The sequence below is a fragment of the Ailuropoda melanoleuca genome, chromosome 2, assembly GCF_002007445.2.
Source record: "Ailuropoda melanoleuca isolate Jingjing chromosome 2, ASM200744v2, whole genome shotgun sequence".
Taxonomy (NCBI): Eukaryota; Metazoa; Chordata; class Mammalia; order Carnivora; family Ursidae; genus Ailuropoda; species Ailuropoda melanoleuca.
The window spans coordinates 128197890-128222038 of record NC_048219.1 but is presented as its reverse complement, the minus strand read 5'-3'; the positions used below and the strand labels follow the sequence as shown (position 1 = coordinate 128222038).

The 24149-nt window shown below is 42.6% G+C and overlaps 1 protein-coding gene across 1 annotated transcript; it reads right to left on the bottom strand.

Moving 5' to 3' along the window:
- Positions 1-23449, bottom strand: UPP2 (uridine phosphorylase 2). The gene is given in 7 exon segments (XM_034642125.1): positions 1-134; positions 12265-12411; positions 14503-14553; positions 14556-14710; positions 18072-18193; positions 21643-21849; positions 23399-23449. Coding segments are annotated over 7 exon segments (867 nt in total).
- Positions 23450-24149: the final 700 nt, after the last annotated feature.

Sequence of the window (24149 nt, the reverse complement as noted above, 5' to 3'; positions counted from 1 at the left end):
TTATGACATCTGGTCATGAAATCCAAGCTGCTGTTTGATGAAGTTGGAGATTAGGGGCTGAGGCTGTTGCTCTTCGGGCAAGCTGATCTGGTCACATTTAAGTCTGTCAAGATGTGTCACATGGACCACAGGAGCTAGAAGAGCAGGTAACATCATTACTGAACAAATGGGCTTGTCTTTTGTGCTGAAACCAGACAAATGTCCCAATCTCCCTAGCCTAGGTGCTTTGTGTTATTTTCTGTTACATAGATGCAACCTGCTGTACCCTCTAGCCTTCCATATAATTCATATTTCTATGGACACCATCAAAAACTCCATCTAAATTAGCTAACTGGGATAATTTTAAGCACTCTCCCTTCTCCTTTTTAAGGCTCAGAGAAGCTTTGTGTTCAGGACAAGAATAAGGAGAGATCTTGGCCGTCCTAGACACACAAAGCTCTCAGCTTTCTATCCTATTGCCAGTTCTTAAAGAAGGGTCTTCTCACTTGAGAGTATTTCTGGAGAGCTAGCCCTTACTCCTGAGATGACATTTTACTCTGTGGTGCAATGTTTGAGTGTGCCTACTTCAGCCCTTGTTGAAGAGTAACGTAAATGGAGAAGAGGCATGAATGCAGATCTCAGGATATACCAATAAATGTGATCCCTGACCCTTTATGAAATTTGAGAAGGAAAATATGAAATGAAATGCATAAACCTAAAAGCCAGTGCCATGAAGGAGCAAATTTTTTAAAAATTTAGTTCCTAAAGAATAGGAATAAAAATTTTAAAATAGATGTGAAACCAGGGTAGAAGAACAAACATCTTTTTCAAAAAGAGAAAGAAAAGAAAAGGAAAGGAAAAAAAAGAAAAAGAAGCTCTCTGTTTTGAAAAGCCACCATGAAGGTAGTGTCTTTGGTTTTTTCCATCAAAAACCAAAGAGAAAAATTCGGTCCCCTACAAAGTCTTTATTGTCAATTTCACATGAAATCTTTGACTTGAAGGAATGTGGTTACACACAGTGAAATCAGTGTTAACTACTTTAAATAGATAGCAATGTAGTAATTTCTATCTTCATCGGCATTATTTTATTTTATTTTATTATTTTATTTTATTTTATTTTATTTTATTTTTTAAGTAAGCTCTATGCCCAATGTGGGGCTTGAACTCACGACCCCAAGAGCAAAAGTTGCGTGCTCACCGACTAAGCCAGCCAGGTGCCCCTCATCTACAATATTTTAGACAGTTGTACATGCCGGTGTACATGGGCTTAGATGTGCCTACATTAACAAGCTTGTAAGGCATGGAGATCAAGTTGGGTGTGGATGTGATATTTATTTTTTTGGCCTCCCCACTAATTCAGACTTCTTAATAAGATCTGGATTTAGAAAGGAGAAATGGACTGTAATGATAAGAGATGTTATCTTTTTTGTTTGGTTCAGTTCTTGTTATATGCCGGGTATTTATATCATTTAGTCCTTACGGCTGTACCATGAGCTAGCTATTATTTTTATCCCCTTTGACATATGATGAAATGAGGGCTTAAGAAGGTCAAACAAATGGCCCAGAATGACACAGTTAGTAAATAGCCAGTCAATTTCCAGCCTCCTAAAGTGCTGAGAAGAGTTCTCTGCCCTCCATCCACTGCTCCCCTGAGCAGGCACACGGTGAACCATTACCCAGACCTCCTCTGACCTACTGGTCAAACTGACCCTCCTGTTCAGTGAAGTGAAAAGCAATGAAAATATTCGGCTTGAGCTGAGTCAAATATTTTATCACCTAGGACCCTATTTATTCAAAACTCACTCGCTTGTAAAGCAACTTGGTTGAACAGGTAAATAAGCAAAGGGAAGGGCTAGAAACTTCCTCAGCTCTTCGAGTTAATGATCAGCAAGTCTGTGAAGCCTAACATGGGCTGGCAGTAGCAGGGAAAAGTTGAAAGTCCTTCTCTAATCTTTCACTTGGCAAAAGGATAAAAGGAAACTCGTGCTCTGTACTTTTCACAGAGTGGGAGCTGACTTTACTAAACATCTTTTCTGGTGATTTCAAGGGGAATGCCAAAGATGGAAAAGAACAGGTCATAGCAACCCCAGTGGTGTTTTCTTGACCCCGGAGGACCCATTAACAAGCAGCATATAATAATCTTGTCACCTAAAATTACTATTTCCATGAGCAAGTAAAAGGGACTAATTACCCAAAAAAATTTGTCAAAATGAAGCCTGACAGCTTTACTACCATAATCCTCAGATTGGGCAGGGAGAGTGGCTCCTACGGAGAAATACTTAGTGACCTAGCTGTCACCAACGAGGTTGTCGGCTAACTGACCTTAGGCTGCCATGTGATGGAACACACCAGCATGAACATGGAGCTCAGTGCACCTCAGCAGCGCCAGGAATTCTCTGCGGTTCTGCGTTCTTTTGGATTGTTTATGGTCCCTTTGAGCTTCTGATGAAAGTTGTCATTGGAACCTCTTTTCACAGAAATACACATATGCATATACACACAAAATATTCACGTATAATTTCAGGGAGTTAGGGGCCCCTGAAATCCACCATGAATCCTTAGGCATCCACAGACCCCAATGGACCCCCCACTGCAGCCCTCCCTCTCTGATTCAGAATGGACTTCCAGGAAGGTTTTTGCATAAACTGTAGGCAAAGAAGGCAAGGCGAGGCACAAGACTTCCTCTTCCACTTATCCCCAGCCTTATTCTGGCCCCTTCCCTCTTCAAGGTCTGAGTTTATTGAGCAGACCCCATCTTTCTTTGGTGTATGCCTGGAATATGAAGCGTAGGAACCTCAACAACCTAGAGCCTTTGCACATCCTCTGTCTTCCCTGAAACATCAATTTCAGGCTATTGGCTGCTAATCAAAACCAAGTGGAGAAAATTTATGTTTAAAGGGGTGGATCAGAGCTAAGGAGCATAGGAATAATTCGTTCTTCTAGACTGGTATTTCTTCAGATGTGCCCCCCTGGCCACCTGGATCAGAACCAGAGCTTGTTTCAGTCTGTTTGGGTTTTTTTAGATTTTATTTATTTATTTTAGAGAGAGAATGAGAGAGTGAGTGCAAACAGGAGTAGGGGCAGAGGGAGAGGCTGAGAATCTCAAGCAGACTTCGTGCTGAGTTGTAGAGCCCAAGGTAGGGCTCAGTAAGACCCTGAGAGCATGACCTGAGCCAAAACCAAGACTCAGAGGCTTAACTGACTGAGCCATGTAGGCGACCCCAGAGCTTGTTAATGATGCAAATTCACGGGGCGCCTGGGTGGCACAGTGGTTAAGCGTCTGCCTTCGGCTCAGGGCGTGATCCCAGTGTTATGGGATCGAGCCCCACGTCAGGCTCCTCCGCTGCGAGCCTGCTTCTTCCTCTCCCACTCCCCCTGCTTGTGTTCCCTCTCTCACTGGCTGTCTCTATCTCTGTCAAATAAACAAATAAAATCTTTTTAAAAAAAAATGATGCAAATTCACAGGCTCTATCCTGGACCTATGGAATGAGGGATGAGGATGAGGGAGAACCATGAATCTACATTAGAAAAGAAAACCTTACCAATAAATTATTTTCACATTAATATTTGAGAACAATTGCTTTAAAGACTTTAAACTTTATCCTGAATCAAATCAGGTTACAACACACCTGAGCCCCAATGCTTTAGGTTCCCAAAGAAATGCTGATTTTAGACAGAACCAAGATTTAGCATGAACTCTATCAAGAAGTGCCCCATATCTTTTATAAAAGTATTATTGAAGACACTATCCATTATAATATAGTTGGCAATTTCACTCAAGTTTAACATTTGGATGAAGTTTTTATGAAAAACTTCAAATGCTTTCCTTTTTTAGATAATGAGTGCTATGTAATTCGAAGTGCTTCCATTTTCAACTTGGCCTCTAGGAAACTCAGAACTCAATCTAAGTATTTAGCTTTAGTGCTGTACTCCCAGGTGGCCTTTTTCATATTGAGAACTCCCCACCCACACCCTTAAATATATGCCTCTGTTCTCTTTACCCTCGCTTAAATTATATTAAACATTCATCCTTTTTTTTGTTATGTCAGTCACCATACAGTACGTCATTAGTTTTTGATGTAGTGTTCCATGATAAACATTCATCCTTTATTGCAAGCTGCTGCTAATGCCCATTCAAAAAAACCGAGAATGCAAGTGATCTGTCAATAGGTAAATATGGTACTCTTTTACACCTTATGGAATAGTAGAGAGAGTGGAGATCAGGAGACAGGAAATCTCAGTTCTCATCCATCTTTCTCTAACTGGGTTTCCTTAGACAGGTTGTCTCATTCCAGGGGCAAAGTTGGATCTCAGAGGGCTCTCCCAAGTCCACACCCTTAGCTTATGTGCTTCCCGTCATCTTGTTGGTGTAAGGACCATGCTGTCACCTCCAGGAGGTCCAGCTGCAGCCTTTGGTACTTGAGCGTCTGCTGGCTGCTGGACCCTCAACCAGAGATGCGTCAGATGGGCAGAGGATGGGACAGATGTGCTGGGGGTGGGAGACTCCAGGCGGGGCACCCAGGATGCCCCACTGGGGTCACAGCGAAGGCAAAACGGGTCACAAGCAATGCCAGCCAGACAAAGGGTTGAGCCAGTGGCCCTAAATGACCCTCTAATATGTGAGTGTGTTGGTATGGTGGGAGGGAGGAGTTGGGTAGAGGGGAGGAGAGGAGAACTAGAATACATCAAATAAAACTACAGAGGCTCGCCTTGATTCAAAATATGTAAAAACCAACAAAGAAGAATTTTTTTTAAATCTTGTTTTTGTAAAAGTAATAAATGAATTCCCTACCATTTATGCCTGATTTCCCAAATACACTGACTGATTTTCTTGGCAAAATAATGGCTATGCCTACTACCGCGTAAGTGTCAAATTAATGCTTTATTTGATTCCAACACTAACCATCTTGGTATATGCTGAGCCCTTGGGGTTTGCTGGCTGAAGTACAACAGCTATCTGCTCACAGCTTTTAAAATAGAGAAATCAGCATTTTTGTTGTCGTGGCTGTTGCGAACAGACTGTGAACCTTGTGTATCCACAGGGAGTGGCTGTGATGACCCGGCAGGGTGTGGTGCAAAGGGGCCTCAGATCAGAGCTGGGTTCCAATCCCAGCTCAGCTGCTTGTTACCTGGGGGACGTGGGGGGAAGCTATTGAACCTCTGTGAGCCACAGTTTGTCTCTTGGGAGGGTGAAGAGAGCTGCAATTGGTTGCCTCATACCTTTGTGTAATAATATTTCAAAACCCCGATTTTTCTCCATTTTGCAGTTAAGAAATCCTCTAGCTCCAGACCGAATGTAATCTTTAATCTTTGTTGTAATATCTTCTTTATCAGTGATCACCGTGCAATTCCCAGAGCCCACTATCCTTCATTGCTGGGACCAGCAGAAGAATATAAAATTGAGTTAAAAATCAAGATTCTGCTCCCATTCAATGAATTGTAATAAAGTAATATTATAAAGACTGACTATATCCCCAAAGTTACCAGTATCTGTCAAAAGAAATAACACGGATTCTTTTTTTACCCTAAAAAATAAATAAATAAATAAATAAATACACACACACACACACACACACACACACACACACACACGCTCTGAGTGCTGCAAACAGCTAAAGACAAAGAAGAGGATTTAAGCAGAGCTTAATCTTAGATAAATATTAGGTTTCACATACTGCCATGCAAGCAAGTGTGTGTCAAAAGGCAGCACTGTCTTTTAAAAATGGATACAAATTGAACATACTTATCACAAGTTCACAGAGCAAAAGGATTATCATCTTTAATCAGAGTGTTAGGGGTTTAATTAAAGTAGATTTTGCTTTAAGGGAAGGACAGATGTATGCGTATTACAGAATCATAGATGAATTCATTTATGCAGCATTGTACAGTGGATTTACATTATTCTGAAGGTTTAGCCTTTCAGTGGAGAATAATTCTGTGAATGCCACTATTTCTCTTCACCCTAATCTTTGTTAAAGCAACATTGGATTTCCACTGTTCTTTTTCAGGATAACAAGATCAGGATAACAACAGTGATTTATGGGTGTCTGTGGCCACCTTCCAAGCTGTTTGTACACCTATCAGACATCGAAGGATCCAGGGCTAGAGATCCAGCAGAGGTAGCGTATGAATCTTACAGCAGAGGAAGGCTTAACTCTAAGGCTTTGCCTCTTCCTATTTGGACAGTTTGGAGATGCTCTAGGGTCCATTAGCAATTCCAAGCCATTAGTGTGGCCAGGGAATGAAGGAACCAGATGAATTTGCATAGCCATTTTTCATGGTAAATAAGAGGTAATGGCCATTCCTTTCATTCATTTGTTCATTCATGTTGCAAATATGTATTGAATGTCCATATGGCAGATATTATTCAAAGTGCTGGGGATATAGCAAGAAAACGACAAACAAGGTCCCTGTTCTCATGGTGCTTATATTTCTAATAGAGAGAGATGCTGGGTATATACCTTCACTCATTAATATATGTAAAATAATATATAAGTTAATATGTAAAGAAACCAGAAATATAATTTGTAGTGATAAATGTGCTGCAGAGAAATGAACTACAATGGGTGAGTGAGTTGAGTTGAGGTCGTCATATAAGGAAGGCTTGCTGATGAAATGAGATTTGTGGTGCGAGCTGATATTAATCATAAAGATAAGAAGTGGTAATCCATGTGGACACGAGACTTCCTTGTCTCGGGGAGATGCAGAAAGATCCAATTTTGCATCAATCCAAATTCAGCAAGTGACTCCTCTGAGTTAGAACAATGGCTTCTAGAAGACCCTTGTTTAAATACAAAGTTATTTATAAGTTGAAGCCATTAGCCATCATCACCTTTGTATGAAGTCAGAGTGGTTATCTAGTCATCTGGTAATATTAAGAGGACAGAAAAGGCCATTAGAGAAGGTGGTCTGGATGGACAGGGAGACGTTGGCCATTACTAACAGTAGGAACAGAATGGTGGCGGGGGTGGGGAATAGGCCTGGAGGCCAGCCACAGCCTGTGGGCCTTGTGCCATTGGTGCCAGGTGAAATGTAGTGTCGCATGGTGCTTACCACTGGTATCTTCCCCCTAACTTCCTCCATGTTAAAGCAGCTGCTTGTGAAGGCTCTGTCAGCCTTCGCCAAAGCAAGCTTTTCTAGCTCACACAGAGCTTCACTGCTGTGGGGGAAGGATGCTACGAAGTGGTGTTTAAAGATGGGAACATGGTAGCATTGTATGCATGGAGATGTGGTCTGTGTCCTGCTGGTTGATCTTCCAGGAGGCACTGTACCAGGAATTCACCTTGAAAACAGTGGTGTCCGAGGGAGGTAAGAGTCCCCATCACCACAAAGAAATACAGACAGAAATACTCCCGAGAACTACAGGATTAGACTTACAGAGGCAACCTTTAGTGTGAATGTTGGCAATCCAGAAAAGGTCGGCTCAGGGCAAGAGTGGCAGGGGCGGCTTGGAAGCCAGGTGCCGGCAGGCTGGAAACAGCTACCTACGGGTCCGGGAGCAGCAGGGAAAGCAAAGTGCTGCAGGGCGCCAGGAGCTATAGCAAGCAAGAGAGGAAGGAGTCCAGGAGGGCGCCGGCAGGGGGCGGAGAGAGCAAGGTCACAAGGAATTGCAGCAAGGACAGAAAGTTCCCTCATATTCCTCATAGCTGAATCTTTGGGGTTTTGGCAACATCTCCAAGAGAGAAAGATCAGGGTCCAGGGTTCACAAGCCTAGAACTATTCCTGGTTGCCAATCAATGCCTTTTAGGAAAGAGCTGATGGTCATCACCAGACAAAACCAGGCAACACCGTTTGGAAAGAGGCAGTTTTGGGGCTAACAAAACGGGTTATCAAATTCTCCATTTGCGTATTATTGGAGCTGTGGCTCAAGTGACCACCTGTTGTTTCTATAATGAAGAAATGCAAGGAGGCATTTCCTGGAGCAGAAATGTCTAAATCCAGGCGTTCCTACAGGCTCTGTGCTGATTGGACTGTTCCTCAGGTCCAGGTCAAGCCATCACCACCTGCAGCTCTCACTCTCTCTAACTTGTGGAGAGAAAAGGGTGTTAATGATGACCTTCTAAAGAGGATGAGGATGCATTTGCGTTCTTCATCTATATATTACAAGGGTCTGCATGTACGTGTATTCTGAGAGATGGGAGTAGTTAAGCAGAGTGGTCCTGCAATTAATCTCTTCTTACGAACTGTAACTTCTTTCTACAATATTATTTTTAGAAATGTTACCACATATATTTAGTTCTTAGTTTTATATATTAAAATTGATTGACTATAAGGAGGAATATGGGAACTAAAATTCCACCTGTGATTAAAAGACACATTAACATGTTATAATTCTTCACTTCTTTGGAGGTTTCTGCTCTGGGAGCCGGCACACTAGACTCGCCAGGTGTACTGCCAATTCCACTGGCCACTCCTCCTTGGTCTTCGCTGGATCTCCCTCACCTCCCCTAACTTTTCACATCTAACCAAAGACCTTTTCTCATCTGTTTCTAGATTCATTTGCTTTGCTATCTCATCCGCTGCATGGTTTTAAATGCCATCTATATGCTGTCAACGTACATTTTACTTCTCCAGCCCAAACTTCTCATCTAAACTCCAGATTCATAAACCCACCTACTTACTTAGCCTCCATTTGATGTCTACTGCCTCAGATTTTCTCCATACTATTCTCTTACCCCTCTCCCTGCCTCTGACTTTGACCCCCTAGTAGGCTCTTCCCAACTCAGCAGCCAGTGTGCTCCTGTTAAAATGCAAGTCAGATCTGGACACATCTCTATTCAGAGCCCTCCAATGGCTTCCCATTTCCCTCAGAGTGAAAGTCACAGTTCTCACAGTGACCACACAGTCTGCACCCCTGAACTCCTCCTAGTCTGCACTGCTCTCTCCTCCAGTCACACTGGTCTCCTTGTTCCTACAACTTACCTTGCATACTCCTGCCTGGCCAGCCTTTGACGTGCATGTCCCAGGCTCTTCCCCAGATATCCCTGTGCCATTGTCCTAAATAGTACCTTCTCCATGCACTCTTCCCTGACCATGTGATTTAAATTGTGGTTTTCCTTCCTACCTTATTTGTCCCTGTTCCCTTTCCCTGACCTATCTTTTGCCATAGCACTCTTCAGCATCTAACATATTACTGTTACTATACATCACTCTTTGCTGGTGTTTGTCTCCTTCACTAGATGCCACAGGGGCAGAGACTGTCTGTGTTGTCCTCTGCTAAATCCCCAGTGCCTGGGCACTCAGGCCCTAGTTGATAGACATAAGAAAGTCCTTCTTGGGGTGCCTGGGTGGCTCAGTCGGTTGAGTGTCCAACTCTTGACTTTGGCTCAGGTCATGATCTCAGGGTCCTAGGGTTGAGCCCAGTGCTGGGTTCCATGCTCAGCAAGGACTCTGCTTGGGGATTCTGTCTCTCCCTCTCCCTCTGCCCCTCCGCCCTCTAATGGGTGTGCACTCTCTCTCTCTAGAAGAAAGAAAGAAAGAAAGAAAGAAAGAAAGAAAGAAAGACCTTCTTTCTTTAAGAAGATAATAATTTAGATAAATCATACAAACCAAAGATCTGATTTTAAAACCAGGTTTCTTACAATTGTATCATGTACTCAGTAGACACACTATAAAACACATTTGAGGGGCGCCTGGGTGGCACAGCGGTTAAGCGTCTGCCTTCGGCTCAGGGCGTGATCCCGGCGTTATGGGATCGAGCCCCACATCAGGCTCTTCCGCTGTGAGCCTGCTTCTTCCTCTCCCACTCCCCCTGCTTGTATTCCCTCTCTCGCTGGCTGTTTCTATCTCTGTTGAATAAATAAGTAAAATCTTTAAAAAAAAAAAAAACACATTTGAGATGAGGAGATATTTTATGGCCTGTTTTTTTTTTTTTATTTTGAAAAAAAAAAAAGGACAGTTGCTGTGTGAAATGCAAAACCATGGATCCTGAGAAAAGTCGCTCCAACATTTTCTTGGATATCACTGTCAATATTTGGAGACTGTTTCCACCAAAAACATTATTTTAGATCGTGTTATTCTGCTTCAGATCTGAGGCTTTCTTAATTTAATGAAGAATATTTTATACAAAAAATATTTTATTCACTTTATAGCTTTACTGTCTTCCATCAGCAAAATTTAGGATTTTTGAAATCTAGAGGATGACTATGAAAATAATCGAAAATCACAAAGAACAGTATTCTGATGCGTGCTCCTGAAAATTATATTTTACTTCATCGGGGGTTGTTTTGGTGCTAGCTAAAGGTTGGTGCTTCTGTTGGAATAATTTCACCAAAAATTAAAATGCCTGGCACACTCATATTTGGTTTCTTATTACCATTCTCCACCAAAAGGAACCAGAGCTTCTTGGAGAAATGGCTCATTCCAGACCTGAGGCAAGGCAAGTGCAAGTTGTGCCTGAGAAGCCTACTGTGTTTGAAAGCAAGAAAATTCTCAAGGGCTAAGAGGATTACGTCAAAAGGACAAAAGCATATGCTAGGAGGGGCTCTTCCTGGCCAAATTTCGGATAATTTGAGTATCAAAAACAATGACAGAAACCATTTACAACACATTGGTTTGAACTAAATCCACAAAACAATAATAACTATCCCCCCACTACCAGAGAGAGAGAGAGAAAGTGTGAAGAAGAAATACTTTTCTTAAAGCAGAATGCCAGCTATTAAATGTAGGAGGACTGATGGAATTAAAGATCGCCATTTTGCAGCCCATGCTAAAATCATTGGTAAAAGATGGTTGGGTTACAGGGTGTTCATGCAGTTCCAAATTGTCATTGCAGAGATTACTTGTTCCACACAAAGAGAAAACTTTAACTTGTCAGTGGAAAGCGATGGCAGTTACCCCTTGAACCAAGTGATCCAAGTTGAAATTACTAGTAGTGGGACATCTTCACATTCCACCTCCCCGAGGTGGTCCAGTCGAAAGTTTACATAGCCATGAAGTATTCCTGCCATAAGGCTGAATCTAGTGAGGCCACTAGACTTCATTTCCACTTACAGGAAATCTGCAGTTTAGAAACTCTATGATGAAACACACAGAAAAATCTAGAACATGGTATATTCAACAAGATAACAGCCTTGACTCTTTAAAAAATCCACTGTCATAGGAAGAAAAGGAAGAGTGGGGAACTATTCTAGATGTAAAAAGTACAGAGATATAATAACCAAGTAATATATTGTATGAAGTTATCTTGATATTAGTAAGAAAAAATCTATAAAAGATATTTTAGGAAAATTAGGGAAATTTAAATATGAATGGATATTAAGTGATGTTATGAAGCTATTTTTACTTTCTTAGTTTTTTTTAAATTTTGATAATGGTATTTTGGTTATTAGAAGAATATCTATATTCTTAGGAAATGATGCTGAGTTACAAGAGTGAGGTGGCATGATGTTTGCAATTCATTTATAAATGAATCAGGAATACAGCAAATAGATGTGTGTATACTTATATTTACACACCTATATACATACATATACATATATATGTGTATATAAATATTTAAAAAGCATTCATAAGTATGGCAAAATATTAAAAATTGTTTAGTCTTGGTAAGGTGTACATAGGTATTTATGCTATTTTAAAAATTTTTCTGAATTATGAAAAATTTTCAAAGTAAAATTTGGGAAAAGCAAAAAATGCATGTAAATTAACTTTAAAACATACTACTCCACTGATGTTTTATCCTTTGATGAACTGTTTTAGGAATATTTCATTTGGATCATGTCTTGATAAACTTAATTGTAACAGAAAATAGCAGCCACAACCAGGATCAAGAAAGTGGAACTTAGGAGGCACCTGGGTGGCTCAGTCGATAAGCGTCTGCATTCGGCTCAGAGCGTGATCCCGGGGTACTGGGATCGAGTTCCGCATCGGGCTCCCTGCTCCACTGGGAGCCTGCTTCTTCCTCTCCCGCTCCCCCTGCTTGTGTTCCCTCTCTCGCTGGCTGTCTCTCTCTTTGTCAAATAAATAAATACAATCTTTTAAAAAAAAATTCTAAAAAAAAAAAAAAAAGAAGAAGAAACTGGAACTTACTGTCAAGTCCTGGCTATACAACCTTCATGACTTTGGGCAATCCACTTTTTACCCTTGAGACTTGGTTTCCTCATCTGCATAATGAAAATAATGTCCTGTTCTCCCACAAGACATTATGATGATATTATAAACAATTATAAGGCATGCCTTCAACCCCAAGTAACATATAGTTGGATTCCTTTTTCTTCTCCTGTGAAGTGAAAATAACTTCATGAAAAAGGAGCGTTGGACCAGAGGCTTTCACGAATAGCTTGCCTTTCAGACCACACAGTCTACACACGGCCACAAACACTGCCGAATCCATTCCACTATTTCTGACACCGGCTTGATATGCTCTCTTCAAGCAATGTAACTTTTCTTCTCTGGAAAAGGAGCACGGTGCTCCGTCTAGTTGACCCTGGCCTGAAAGAGAGTGGAGAACTCTTAGCAACTTGATGCCCTGCCAGTGTGGCCGTAGCATCACTAAGGGGCTTGCTGGGGACCCAAGGGCTCGATGGCTAGCTCTAATGCTTGGGTCTGCACTCCTGGGGATAAACCCAGCCGTCTGAATCCTATCAGGCGCCTGGAGCAAGGCTGTGCCTGGCTCGAGGCTTGTAGAGAGGAGTCTCCATGGCTCTGAGGCCAGTAATGCTTGCGTGGCCACAGCTGCTCGAGCTGTACTGGGACAGCAGGACCTGGAGGGCTGCCGGAAGATCTGCCCTTTGAGGACGATCTCAGGCAGCTTCCGTGCTTGGGGGATGGCTCAGGGACAGGTGCCGGTGGAGAAGCAGCCGCTTCAAGCCTCCTGAAGCTATTGAGGATCGGGACGGTGGTGTGGACGTTGCACTTCTCCATCTCCCTGAGGACAGTGCCAGCCGCGTACGGGCAATCGACTTGTCCCCCTTCCTCCCTGCCACCGTGTCTCGGGCTGCATGCCACCCTTCTGTGATCGCTTTCTTCCTTCTACGCGGCTCCCAGGGTTCATTTATCACTGAATTTCACCTGTGTCAGCGAGTGAAGCCGGAAGGATGTAGAGAAAAGCCTGATGCTATTTTGCTTCCCCCTCCGTGCACGCGCCGCTCCCCATTGAGCGCAGAGGGTTGAGGCAAGGAGGCCGATACGCCCTGTCACCATCCATGATCTGCACGGTCCCCATTTTGGCTCCCTTTCGGCTCTTTTTCCCCTTCCTCTTACACGCGACTGCCACCCTGGCTGTTGCTTCTCCTTGTTCCCTCCTCCTCGGTGCTGCCTGCCAACACCCCTAATGCTGTGTTATTGAAGCCAATCCAAACTCCCCTGTCCCGGACGCCCAGCAGGTAAGGTCAGTGAGGTCTGCCTGGGCTGAAGGGAACCGCCTTGCCTCAGCTTCAGCGAACCTAGCCTGGATGTGGGCTGGGGCTTGCCGGGGCTGCCATGCATAGATCGTTTTATATTTTTTATGTTATGTTCTCTCAAGAAGCCAAAAATCTGGACTTTCATGCGAAACCTCCAGGAATTTTCAATGTTGGCAAAATAATTCACATTTTAAAAAATTCTGTGCAGGCCAAAGAAAACATTGACTCCAAACAGGCTGCCGTTTGCAAGGTCTGGCTGAAACCTATCGATGACCCTCCCAGTGAAGAGGCCTGGGGCCTGTGACAGAGGCTCAGCCCTATCAGACCCAACATGCCTCCTGTTTTATAACACATATGTGTTGACACCACTTTTACTAATGGGAAGCAACATACGTAGATAACATAACCTGTCTCCATACATCAATTTTTAAAAATTCAATATTATACCCTAAGTTTGATCCAAAGAAAAAAAGAAACATAATTTAAAATGAGATAATATATAATTTGATAAGCATACACAAACACAACACTACAAGATTTCTAGAAGAAATGCTAACAATCCCGCTTAGGTTCTTTCTTCTGGAATGAGCAGGTCTGCCCTTGAGGGTGTTTTCTCCTGCCCACCCCCCACCCCTTGCTGCAAGAACTACTGCTTGGCAAATCACCTGATTTCAGGACCTTTCATGGTTGAGAGATAAAAAGACCATTCTGAGACCACCCATCCCTTTAAATTTCTTCCCCCCCCCGATATTTCCCCCCATTTCCTGGTCCCCACTCTTCCTTGGGTACCAGATCCCTTCTGAGGTATGGGAGAATATACCTCAAAATGGCAGAAACATAGAAACAGCATTTCCCCTCTTCCCAGAGTCACCAATTTAAATTAAAGGCATAAACAGAGATAAGATTTTGCTAACATCACTAATTGTATTTTAGTATTTGATTTGTTCTTGGAGGATTAAACCCACTCTCAATATAAATTCATTATGGATGTTTCTCTGCTGCTTATTATGTCCTTACATTCCTATGCTCTAGTAAGTCAAAAAGGCTATTTCAGTTCCTTTTCTTAATCCCCAACTATTTAATTTTCTAAAGCAGAGTTTTTAATGTAAATTGTGGCTTTGAATTACAAGGAGTTGCTGACAATTTTCTTTTGCTTTCCCAGTTTATAACTTCTTGTCACCTTCATAAAAATCCTAGGTACACATCACATGTCTGATGAGGACTGGGAAGTGGGGATTCCCTTGCTACAGCTGAGGAGCTCCTCGGCCACTTCCTTGTCAAGTTTAGTACTTCAGATGGTGGTCTTATCCAAGATTACCTGTTCAAGCCAGGGCTCCAGGAAGGAGTCTGTGGCCGTATCTGCTATTACAACAGACCCCAGGGCAGTATTGCAATGTGGGATTAAAAGAGTGGCTACAGGGCGCCTGGGTGGCTCAGTCCGTTAAGCATCTGCCTTGGGCTCGGGTCATGATTCCAGGGTCCTGGGATGGAGTTCCATATTGGACTCCCTGCTCAGCAGGGAGTCTGCTTCTCCCTCTTCCTCTGCCCCCCCCTTTCTCTCTCTCTCTCTCAAAAATGAATAAATAAAATCTTTTAAAAAAAAAAGAGTGGCTACAGAAGAATGTCACTTAGAGTTTACTTTTGACATGTAGTATGTAATCCATTCTGCCAACATTAATTAATGCTGGTTGCTAATGATTCTCCCTATTTTCATCTTTTAAATTATTTTTTTTCCAAATGCAATTAAATAATAACATTCAGAACAGGCATTTACATTTGCTGTCTTTCCAGATTCACATTTACAATGTGATCAGGTTTAGATTTCAAGACAAACATGACTCTTGGACATGCAAATTAGTACCGGCCTTCAGGCTCAAATTTGAGTAAATTAGGTCAGGAATAAACTAAATGAGCCTGCCAGCAAGTAGCTTTCATAAAGTGATGTGACTACTTGATATTTAATCTTCCCTGCAACTCCTTGATTACTGTAATTTCTTTGCATCTCTATCCTCTCTGCCTTCTGATTCTTGTCACATCCATTCCCCCACCCCCACCCCCACCCCATGTCAATTAGGTCTCTGGGCTGACCTTCCATTGCTGCAAATCCTGGCTTGCTCATGGGACTCAGGAACTCCAGTCTCAGGCACCTGAGAAACCATTTTCTGCCAACTCTTACTCTCCCTGCCTGCAATGCTCTCTTGTCCTCCCCCACGCTCTTTCATCAGACTACCTCCAACTCATTCTTCAGGTATGCACATTAGTTTCTTTCAAAACTGAATTGTGGAGGGGGAAAAAATAAAAAGCAATCCTGGATAGGTTACCTTAAATTTCCCCAGCCCAGCTTTTGATCTAGTTTTGATCCATTCTGATTTCTGTTTAGAGTCTGGATAAGGGGACATATATTGAGGGCGCCCTAGACTCTCTGTGTCTTAACATTTATTATACTTTGCAATTACTCATTGTTTGTCTATTGCCCAGATAACACATGAGCTCTATAAAGGTAAGAGCAGTGTCTGTTTCCTGATGTCCCTGCAAGCCTACCATTATGCCTATTACATTATAGGTACTCAATAAAAATTTGTTGAATGAGTGAATGCTTCTGTAGAGATGCCATAGAGCAGAGATCTGCAAACTACAATCCATGGGCCAAATTCAGTCTGTCTTTAAAACTAAAGTTTTATTGCAGCACAGCCACATTCATTCATTTACATATTATCTCTGGTTGCTTACACACCACAATGGCAGAGTTGAGTTTTGCAACGGAAATCATACGATCTCCAAAGCCCTTGACAAAAGTTTATCAACCCCTGCCACAGAGCACAGCCATATCCTTCTCGGTTTTTATAAATTCCAATACTAATCAACATGGGATTAATGTAGAAGGTCCAGGGAGAGACCCATGATGAAAGAGCTTTGGTGGGTCAGACACTTTTAAAATAAGTCAAAAATAAGTCAAATGAGTGGCTCCTTGAATTATTCACAATATTCTAAGAACAGGAAAGTGATTGAGATGGAATTTGAAAATGTGGGCATCAAAAGTCATATTATTCACCTGCCATCCTAAGATTTAGATATGTTAGAATATTTATATCCAGTTAAAGTCTCTCAAAGGTCAAAGTACCATTTAATCGGGTATTTTATACTCATCAAGTTTTGTCGGCTCATCTAAGGAGTGGGAACATCAGCAAAGGAATGAGTTTTACCCCCTTCATCTCTGAATGCAATGCTGCTTAAAACAAAACAAACACTCACATCCTAAGCTACAAGTTCTTAATGAGGACAAAGTTTCAAAACGAAAGTATCCACAACAACAGAGTGGTTTCATTTCCAACCATTCACAGACCTTCACTGTGATACAGGTACAGCCTATGGCCTGGATGTATGGTGTGGCCATAAAATGAAAGAACTAGGAGCCATGAGCTGGATGGTCAGCAGAGGGCCTTGCACATGCTGGCACTTGTCCGTGTCAAGTGGCAGCCACAACAGCAAGGATAGTACATTGCATGGGCATGGGCTATGCAGACGGGTTCTTGTAGCCCACAACCCCGAATTAGAGGCAATCCTAATAACAATATTATCTATTTCATCCCCAAATGGACTGTTACCTACTACTGATTATTTGGGGGTAACACTGGATGAACAACAATCCAGAAGGATGCCTCAGTTAGAAGTGATTGCTAACATTCTCCTTCTCTTTCTGGATGGGCAACCACAGATGTTCTTTATCCCACCTGTGAGGGCTGCGGCTGGACGTGACCCTGTACAGGGTAAAGGGGTGGACAGGGCATCATCTTTAGGAACATGCCTGTTCCTAGTGAAGCATGGCTCAGCCCCCTGTGGCTCGTGCTACCGGACAAGTTACTTCTCTAACTCCTTGTCCAAGGTTTCCTAAGGTCCACACTTATTCCAAAACTGGGTAATTCTGAGCACAAAATCACAGCCTGTTTGACAATTCCCATGCAGTCCTGTCACTCTGTCAACCAAGCCTTCTCAGTTACAGTGTCCTGTCTGTATTTGCATTTGGTGACACAGTAAAATCACCTCCTCCCAAGGTCTGCTCCTGGAGAAAAGACCGGAAAAGAAGGGGGTTTCCTCAGAACCTGGCGTCAGCCCAGTGTAGAAGCAGAGACGCAGCCCCTGACCAGCCGAGGAAGAAGCGAGGGGGGGCAGACCTTAGGAAGCATCACCTGGCCCTTCCCTAAAAACCCAGCCTGATCTCTTCTGGGGTGTGGATGAGGAAAAAGACCCAGCCAAGTAAAGGGGTGTAGTCACTGACGTGAGCTAAAACAAAGTTTTCCTAAGAGCTCTGAAGTCGGCTTCCTTAGCTGACAAACGAGGCAAATCTTGGTGATTAATTTTTCCCTCCAAGCACTTATTTCTGTCACTTATAAAATTCCTTAGCCTCAAAATTTACTCACACTATACTCAAAACTTATACTTATCCTCATACATATTCGCCAGCAATTCTTCCCCTTAAGATTACCTAAGTCCATCTGGGCAATACTCAGTGTGATCTCTCATGCCAGGTTTCCATGGAGGAAAAAAAGAGGAAGATAAAAAGGAAATATTTCTTTAGATTTCTTTAATTTTCTTTAAATTTAAATTTCTTTAAATTTCCTCAAGCCCAGCCTCCTGACACTTTCTAGCCCATCTGGGTATCTGCTGGGCTCTGAGTATGTTGCCGTATCTTGGCAGCTACCCTCTATGGAAAAATCACTTGGCTTTAATAATAGAAATCAGCTCATCTCACCTATTCTCCCTGATGTCCCAATTCTGATAATGGTAACATCACAGCACCAGACATGGTGCAGTAATTTGATGAGTTCATGAAGCATAAGCATAATAGAAATGGAGGGAATGCCAATGCCATGCTGTTGAGAGAAAAGAGAAAGTCATTATACATCTTGCAAACTGGTACATGCACAGGACATATTTTCTTCCTTCATTACAAGTTAACAGCCCTCAGATAAATTTACATAATCATTATGACTTTGCCAAAGCTGAGGAAAACGTAAGTCAGCTCTAACTGACGCCTACCTGACATGCTGATAGATGTGTCCATCTGTGAGAATCAGACAGACATCTCCCTGCCAGTTACGCTGAGTTCAGCCCTCATTGTCAAGAGCAGAAGGTGGGGATGGCATGGTGTACTGGTGTGTCGGGCCACGGCCATTTCTCATCACCCCGCTGGGCTCTTTACAGTGAGCCTTTGAAAAAGAGCTTTTTGCAAGATTGACTTGATTCGGAGGAAATATAAATTTGGCTGCCATGTAATTAATCCTCTTCCACTGTACTAAATGAAATACTAAATCCATTTCATTGCGCTCGTGGGGCCTTGCTCATTTGCTGCTAATTCAGTGAGAGCTCTGAGAGGTATGAGGGTAGAGGTGTGGGCTACATCCACGCCTGACCCTTCAGAGCATAGTTGACCTTATGTTGCTATACTTCATGACCAGAACCCCTATTTTCCTCAGCATTTGCTACCATAAAGTCAGTATCACCAGAATAGGGTCAATATAGGTTAGAGGATTGAGTAACTCCTGGTAGTTGCAATATGTTCTAATAACTCTCCAGAAAGATCCTCTGTGCTGGAATTTGTAGTCACTGGAACTGAGTTTTGAATTGGTGGCTATTTCATTCCTAACATAACATTAGAGGGTCAAATGTGTTCTTCACTGTGTTCTCCTCTTGGGTACAAAGAATTTGCATGTGGAAAAGCACCAGGGGCATCTTGGCAATTAGGGGATGCCCGCTACAAATTCTCTCACTAACAAATCTGGAAACCCATTGTAACCATGACCGTGATGTGCTCAGCTGAGTTCTCTCCCTTTCACCATCAAGAATATTAAACTATGGAAAGTTTGAACCTCTGGGTTCCCCATTTTTGGTTCCCATTGAACATGTCCTGACTTCCAAATGCACTGTAAGCCTCCTGGAGACATGAATCAAACCTGTATTAATTTGTATGTCCAAGATTAACAAGTCTGGGCTTTGGCACTGGCTCTGCCACTAATGAGTAGACTCCCTAAATCTCATTTTCCTCAACTATAAATTAAGAGAATGAACTATTATTTGATCTATTAGGTTCCTTCTAAATCAGATATTTGATAGGTTTATGATTATCACTTATTATGCAACATGATGATAAAATGACAAATGGGCTTATATATTCTTGCTAAAGTCTTTCTCTCTCTCTTGCTCTCTCTCTCTCTCTCTCTCACACACACACACACCCTCAGCAGCTGCTGGAGAGAAAGAATTTTTACAGAAGGGGTCCCAGTTGGAAATCTCTGTCTGCCTAGCGAAGGCGGCTCTTACTCGGCTGACCCCTGGATTTGATACATATTTCAGGTCTTTTTCGCAGACAGGACAGTAGGATCAGTCTAGTGCTGTTTTTATTTCTTACTCTGAAGTTTTACTGCTTGTTTATGATAGTTTCATATCTATGTAAACATTAGCTTTTTTATCCTTATCCATTCACTGTGCGAAAAGGGACAAACAGCTGTAGTCTAAAAGTCAAGCGAAGATTAGTAAACAAAATTTGCCAAGATCGGAGAATACTCAGCTTCCTTCTAATGTAGACATTCTATAATTGTTGAGTGAACAAATGACTAAATGAATGGATTGCCCCATCTGAGCTCCAAAAGCAGGTGTGAGGCCTTCTTGGCCCAGAGGGGAGATCGGCTTAGCTGCCCAGCTGGTGTTACATAATCGTCCCTTCTTTTGCCCAGGCTTCCATCCGCGCTCATCCGTCCTTCCATCAGCAGGTGCTAGCAGGTGATTGACGGACGAGGGCTGTTCTCTGGTGGGGGAGCCACAGGTAATCCAGCGGCTTAGAAGTGTCACACATCTGCAGTGGCCCTTCCCCTGTCCTCTGGCAAGCCTGACTGTGCCCCTGAGGAGGACTGCAGTGTCCAGACACACGACAGACCCAGAGCTATTGTTTCGGAATTCAGCCCTGTGGGAGAGAGACAGACCTAGACAGGCCGGCTGGGTGCTCACCTGTACACACTCTCCTTATGGGGGTGCTCCCCTGAGTCCAAGAGGGAAATGGTCTATGTGTTCCCTAAAACTGCAAATCATTCCCCTTTCATTTTGTCTTAGGACGCCGTGTGTGTCCAGAGCTGTTAACACAGTCCAAATACAGAAAGCAGTTCACAAGAGCTTGTGGAAACGCATTAGCAGCTTTTCAGCGAGCTGATTATAGTGTTAAACGGCAGGCTTTGACAACCCTGAAAATTGGCCCCTGTGTACAAAAAGCTCAACATTCCCAAGGCTGTGTAAGAGGCCGAGGAGAGAAAATCGCTGGCGGCTTAATCAGTTAAAAACTAAAGAGAGAAGGTGTGCTTTGAGGGTTTTTTCCTAACTTGAATAGCTAAGCGGTAGCTAATAACGTAAGCTAAAGTGACACCAAATGCCATGTTCTGCCCCGAGGACTTTTTCCAACAATGAACGCCACACCTGGGCACTTGATTTAATTGTGTGAAAACGCAAAGCAGGTGAGGAGAAAGAACTCCTGTATTCAGAATTTCCCATCTTTTTCTGCTAGCTCGTGATAACTACCTGAAGGGCAACCGTTGAGTACTTAGACCCATGGAGGACACAGGATCCGTTTTGTGGGTGCGATACCTGTCTGTCCCAGCTCACACATCCTTTATGTCCTCTCTGCTTTCCTTCACCAGCTCCCTGTCCATAAACGCTGCAAACTCTTTCATTGTATCGGGGCTCCCACCAATGCAGACAAACTATTGGTAAAAATAAACAATTACCTGCCTTATCACCGGGATAAGAACCAAGGTCAGCTTTCAACTTTGATGTTTTTATTTTATTTTTTCAGTAATTTACTTAAGGGTCTGTATACACGCTATAGACTTTATGTTCATGAGTTAGCTAACTGGCATCATTGACTTGTAGATAAGGCAACCAGATGCAAAGTTTGATGTACTTAATTAGTAAAGACAAAGATAATCACAAAATCCAAGTAGGTGTTGATTTCGTTAAAGTAGGTGTTTCCCAGCGTTCCTGTCCACAGCGAACATCCCCCAGCCTCTTGAGCAGATAGAGACAGCTCACTTGGGTGCATGAGCAGGCCATGTGCTCTCCATGGTCATGGAATGTAAGCGACATGAGGAAAAAAAGAACTGTGAGTTTTAGATAAGTCTTCTCATTCCACATTCCCAAACATTAGTTTTCATTGTAAAATGTGCTATGTTAACTTAAAGCTTTAAAGAAATCACATCGAGAGTTTCCAACTTCTCTTACAGAAGAAATTCTTGTGGAATGAGCCTTATGGTGGAGACCAGAAACCTCACCAAGCTACTTCATCAATTCCAATGATTTGTTTTGGTTTTTGTTCTGTTCCCATTTTAGCATCTCTGACATCGTCATAGGTGTTGCAGTCGAGGGTGTCAAATCTAATAAAACGTGGTGATGAGACGGTCTGGTAGTTGCTGATGCGACAGGCTATCCGGGGCGTGCCAGCCTCGGGGATGAGTGAGGCGGAGACCAGAGGCAGGACGGCGGCAGCCTAACGGCACGGGCAGCCCGGTGGGCACCAGGAGGCAGCAGGGGAGTAGAAGGGCAGCCACGATGTCAGAGACCCAAAGAAGGATGGCCCATAGAAGGGCACCGGGAGCAAAGCCATTGGGAAATCTAAGCTAAGCAGTGAGGTGCACATAGTCTGAAGAAGGTCCAGGTCAAGGTCCACCATGACAAATGTAGTGTTTAAGGTCCTGCCCTTTGAGGTGAGATAAACCTGGCTTTGCACCCCGACCCTATTGCTGATTAAGTGACTTGCCTAGTGTCACCCACATAATCTCTAGGTGACTCGTATCATTGTCCCGAGGTAGAAAACATGCAGAACCCTCCAGAGGGTTTGGTAAGGGTAAAATGGGATCAAATATGGCAGAGGACATTGCACAAAGCCAGGTAACTTCTGAGTGTTCAACCAATGGCAACTACTATTTTTCACAGGATGTAGCAATTTCCTGGCCTTACTTTTGAGCTTGCTTATTGTTTCTGTATTTGCAGAACTTAGTACCAATGAAGCTGGTTCAAATCCAGTCAGGAAAAGGCAGTTGGTGGTGCCTAACTGTTGTGGGCTGCATTAGGCAGAGGAGCAGAAGGTGTGCTGGTGAGCTTCCTCCCAGCGATGAAGAGTATCTGTCCAAGGAAATACCCAACTGAGGTCATAGTGTAGGCGCCCCATCCACAAATGATTTACTAGGACTATTGGGTGGTCTGAGTACATGACGCGTTCTGTTTCCATTTAACAATAATTCCTGTTCCACACTCATTTTCAAATATAGGATGTAATTATCCTTTTATCCAAGGTCCCTGCTTCTCTTCTACGCTCATTATTGTCTTTTCTATGCTGTCTTATGGGTTTCTCTGATGGGTCTAAGGTTGGTAATGAACTGCAATGCAAGTTAGCCACAAAGGCTGGGTAGCAAGGAGGGTAAGATTGTGGTCTAAGGTGAGTTCTTAAGTTATTATTGATAATTCATGACATCTTTCCTTCTGTTGGTACAGATAGTTAGGACTTGGCTGAACGTCTAAGTACAAAGAGGTCATTTTTGTTGTTGTTTTCTTTTTACAAAATACAGTAGTTTGAAAATAACTTCATTGTGCGGTGCCAGTGAATGTAAATTACAACTATTCAGATTGACCATAAAACCAAAACAGATGTTAGAATAGCTTGCGGTTTAAATTCTTCTTTGAACTATAGACACTGCTGTAATCAACAGGAATTTCTGAATGTTTCTGGAGACACAGAGATAATATGTATAGACAGAAACATTTTCATTCTTGAGGACTTACTCCTAACTCAGACTTACTAAATATCACCCCTAGACACAATTTCCAGTCTGGCTGCTTTAATGAGAAGTAAAAAATGGCTGAAGACCACCAACCAACATTGACCTTAAGTGGCACTTTCTGTGTTTTATGTCCCAAACAAAATTATCATTTTCCCTGGTTTTATCAAAGAAGATAGAAATGCACCGGGAAGGAGTCCTTCTGAAGAATTACAAAAATATGTTATGGACTTTGAGTAATGACTGCCAGAATGGACTCACTTTCAAATTTATCCAATGTCTTAAAAGACTTAACTTTGCCTTGTCGTCCATAGTGCATTAACCTAGTCCTATTTCTAGTCAGTCTGGTAAAGACTGATTAGCTGTTCACCACAGCTATTTCCCTTCTTTCCAGGCACACAACTCAATTCAACTTTCCAGCCCCCTTTCCAGCTGGATGAAGCCATATGCCTGAATTTCAGCAACTAGCATATGAACACATTTGATGGGTGCCACTTCCAGTACTAGCCTATAGAAATCTCCCATGGGTGCTACAATAGAATGTCTTCCTCTGTCTGCTGGATGGGTGTTGACACCCACAGAAACTTCATAAGCCACTCTTTGAAGGTGATAGAACAAGCTGGAAGGAGCCTGAGTCCCTGAATCACCAGTTGGAGGAAAGCCACTTTATACTCAATGTGAGTAAGAAATAAACTGACATTGTGTTAGGCAACTAATATTTTTCAGCAGAAGTTAGCAAACCCTTTTAAATCTAGTAAACAAGGAAATGAAGGAAATAAGAATGATCATCAGAATCTTTAAGGTTTAAATTTTACACACCCAGAGTTCTCCTTTCCTTTGTAGATAATACTATTAATAATGATTACCATCTCTATGAAGTCAAGGCTGAATTTTCAGGTACTGATGGATTTTATCCTCTCTTCTTAGCTAGAATTGCTGCCCTGGGATTTGAGGGAGTCAAGAGATGGAACCTAGCATGCTCTCATTCAAAGATAAAAATGTGGCTGGATGA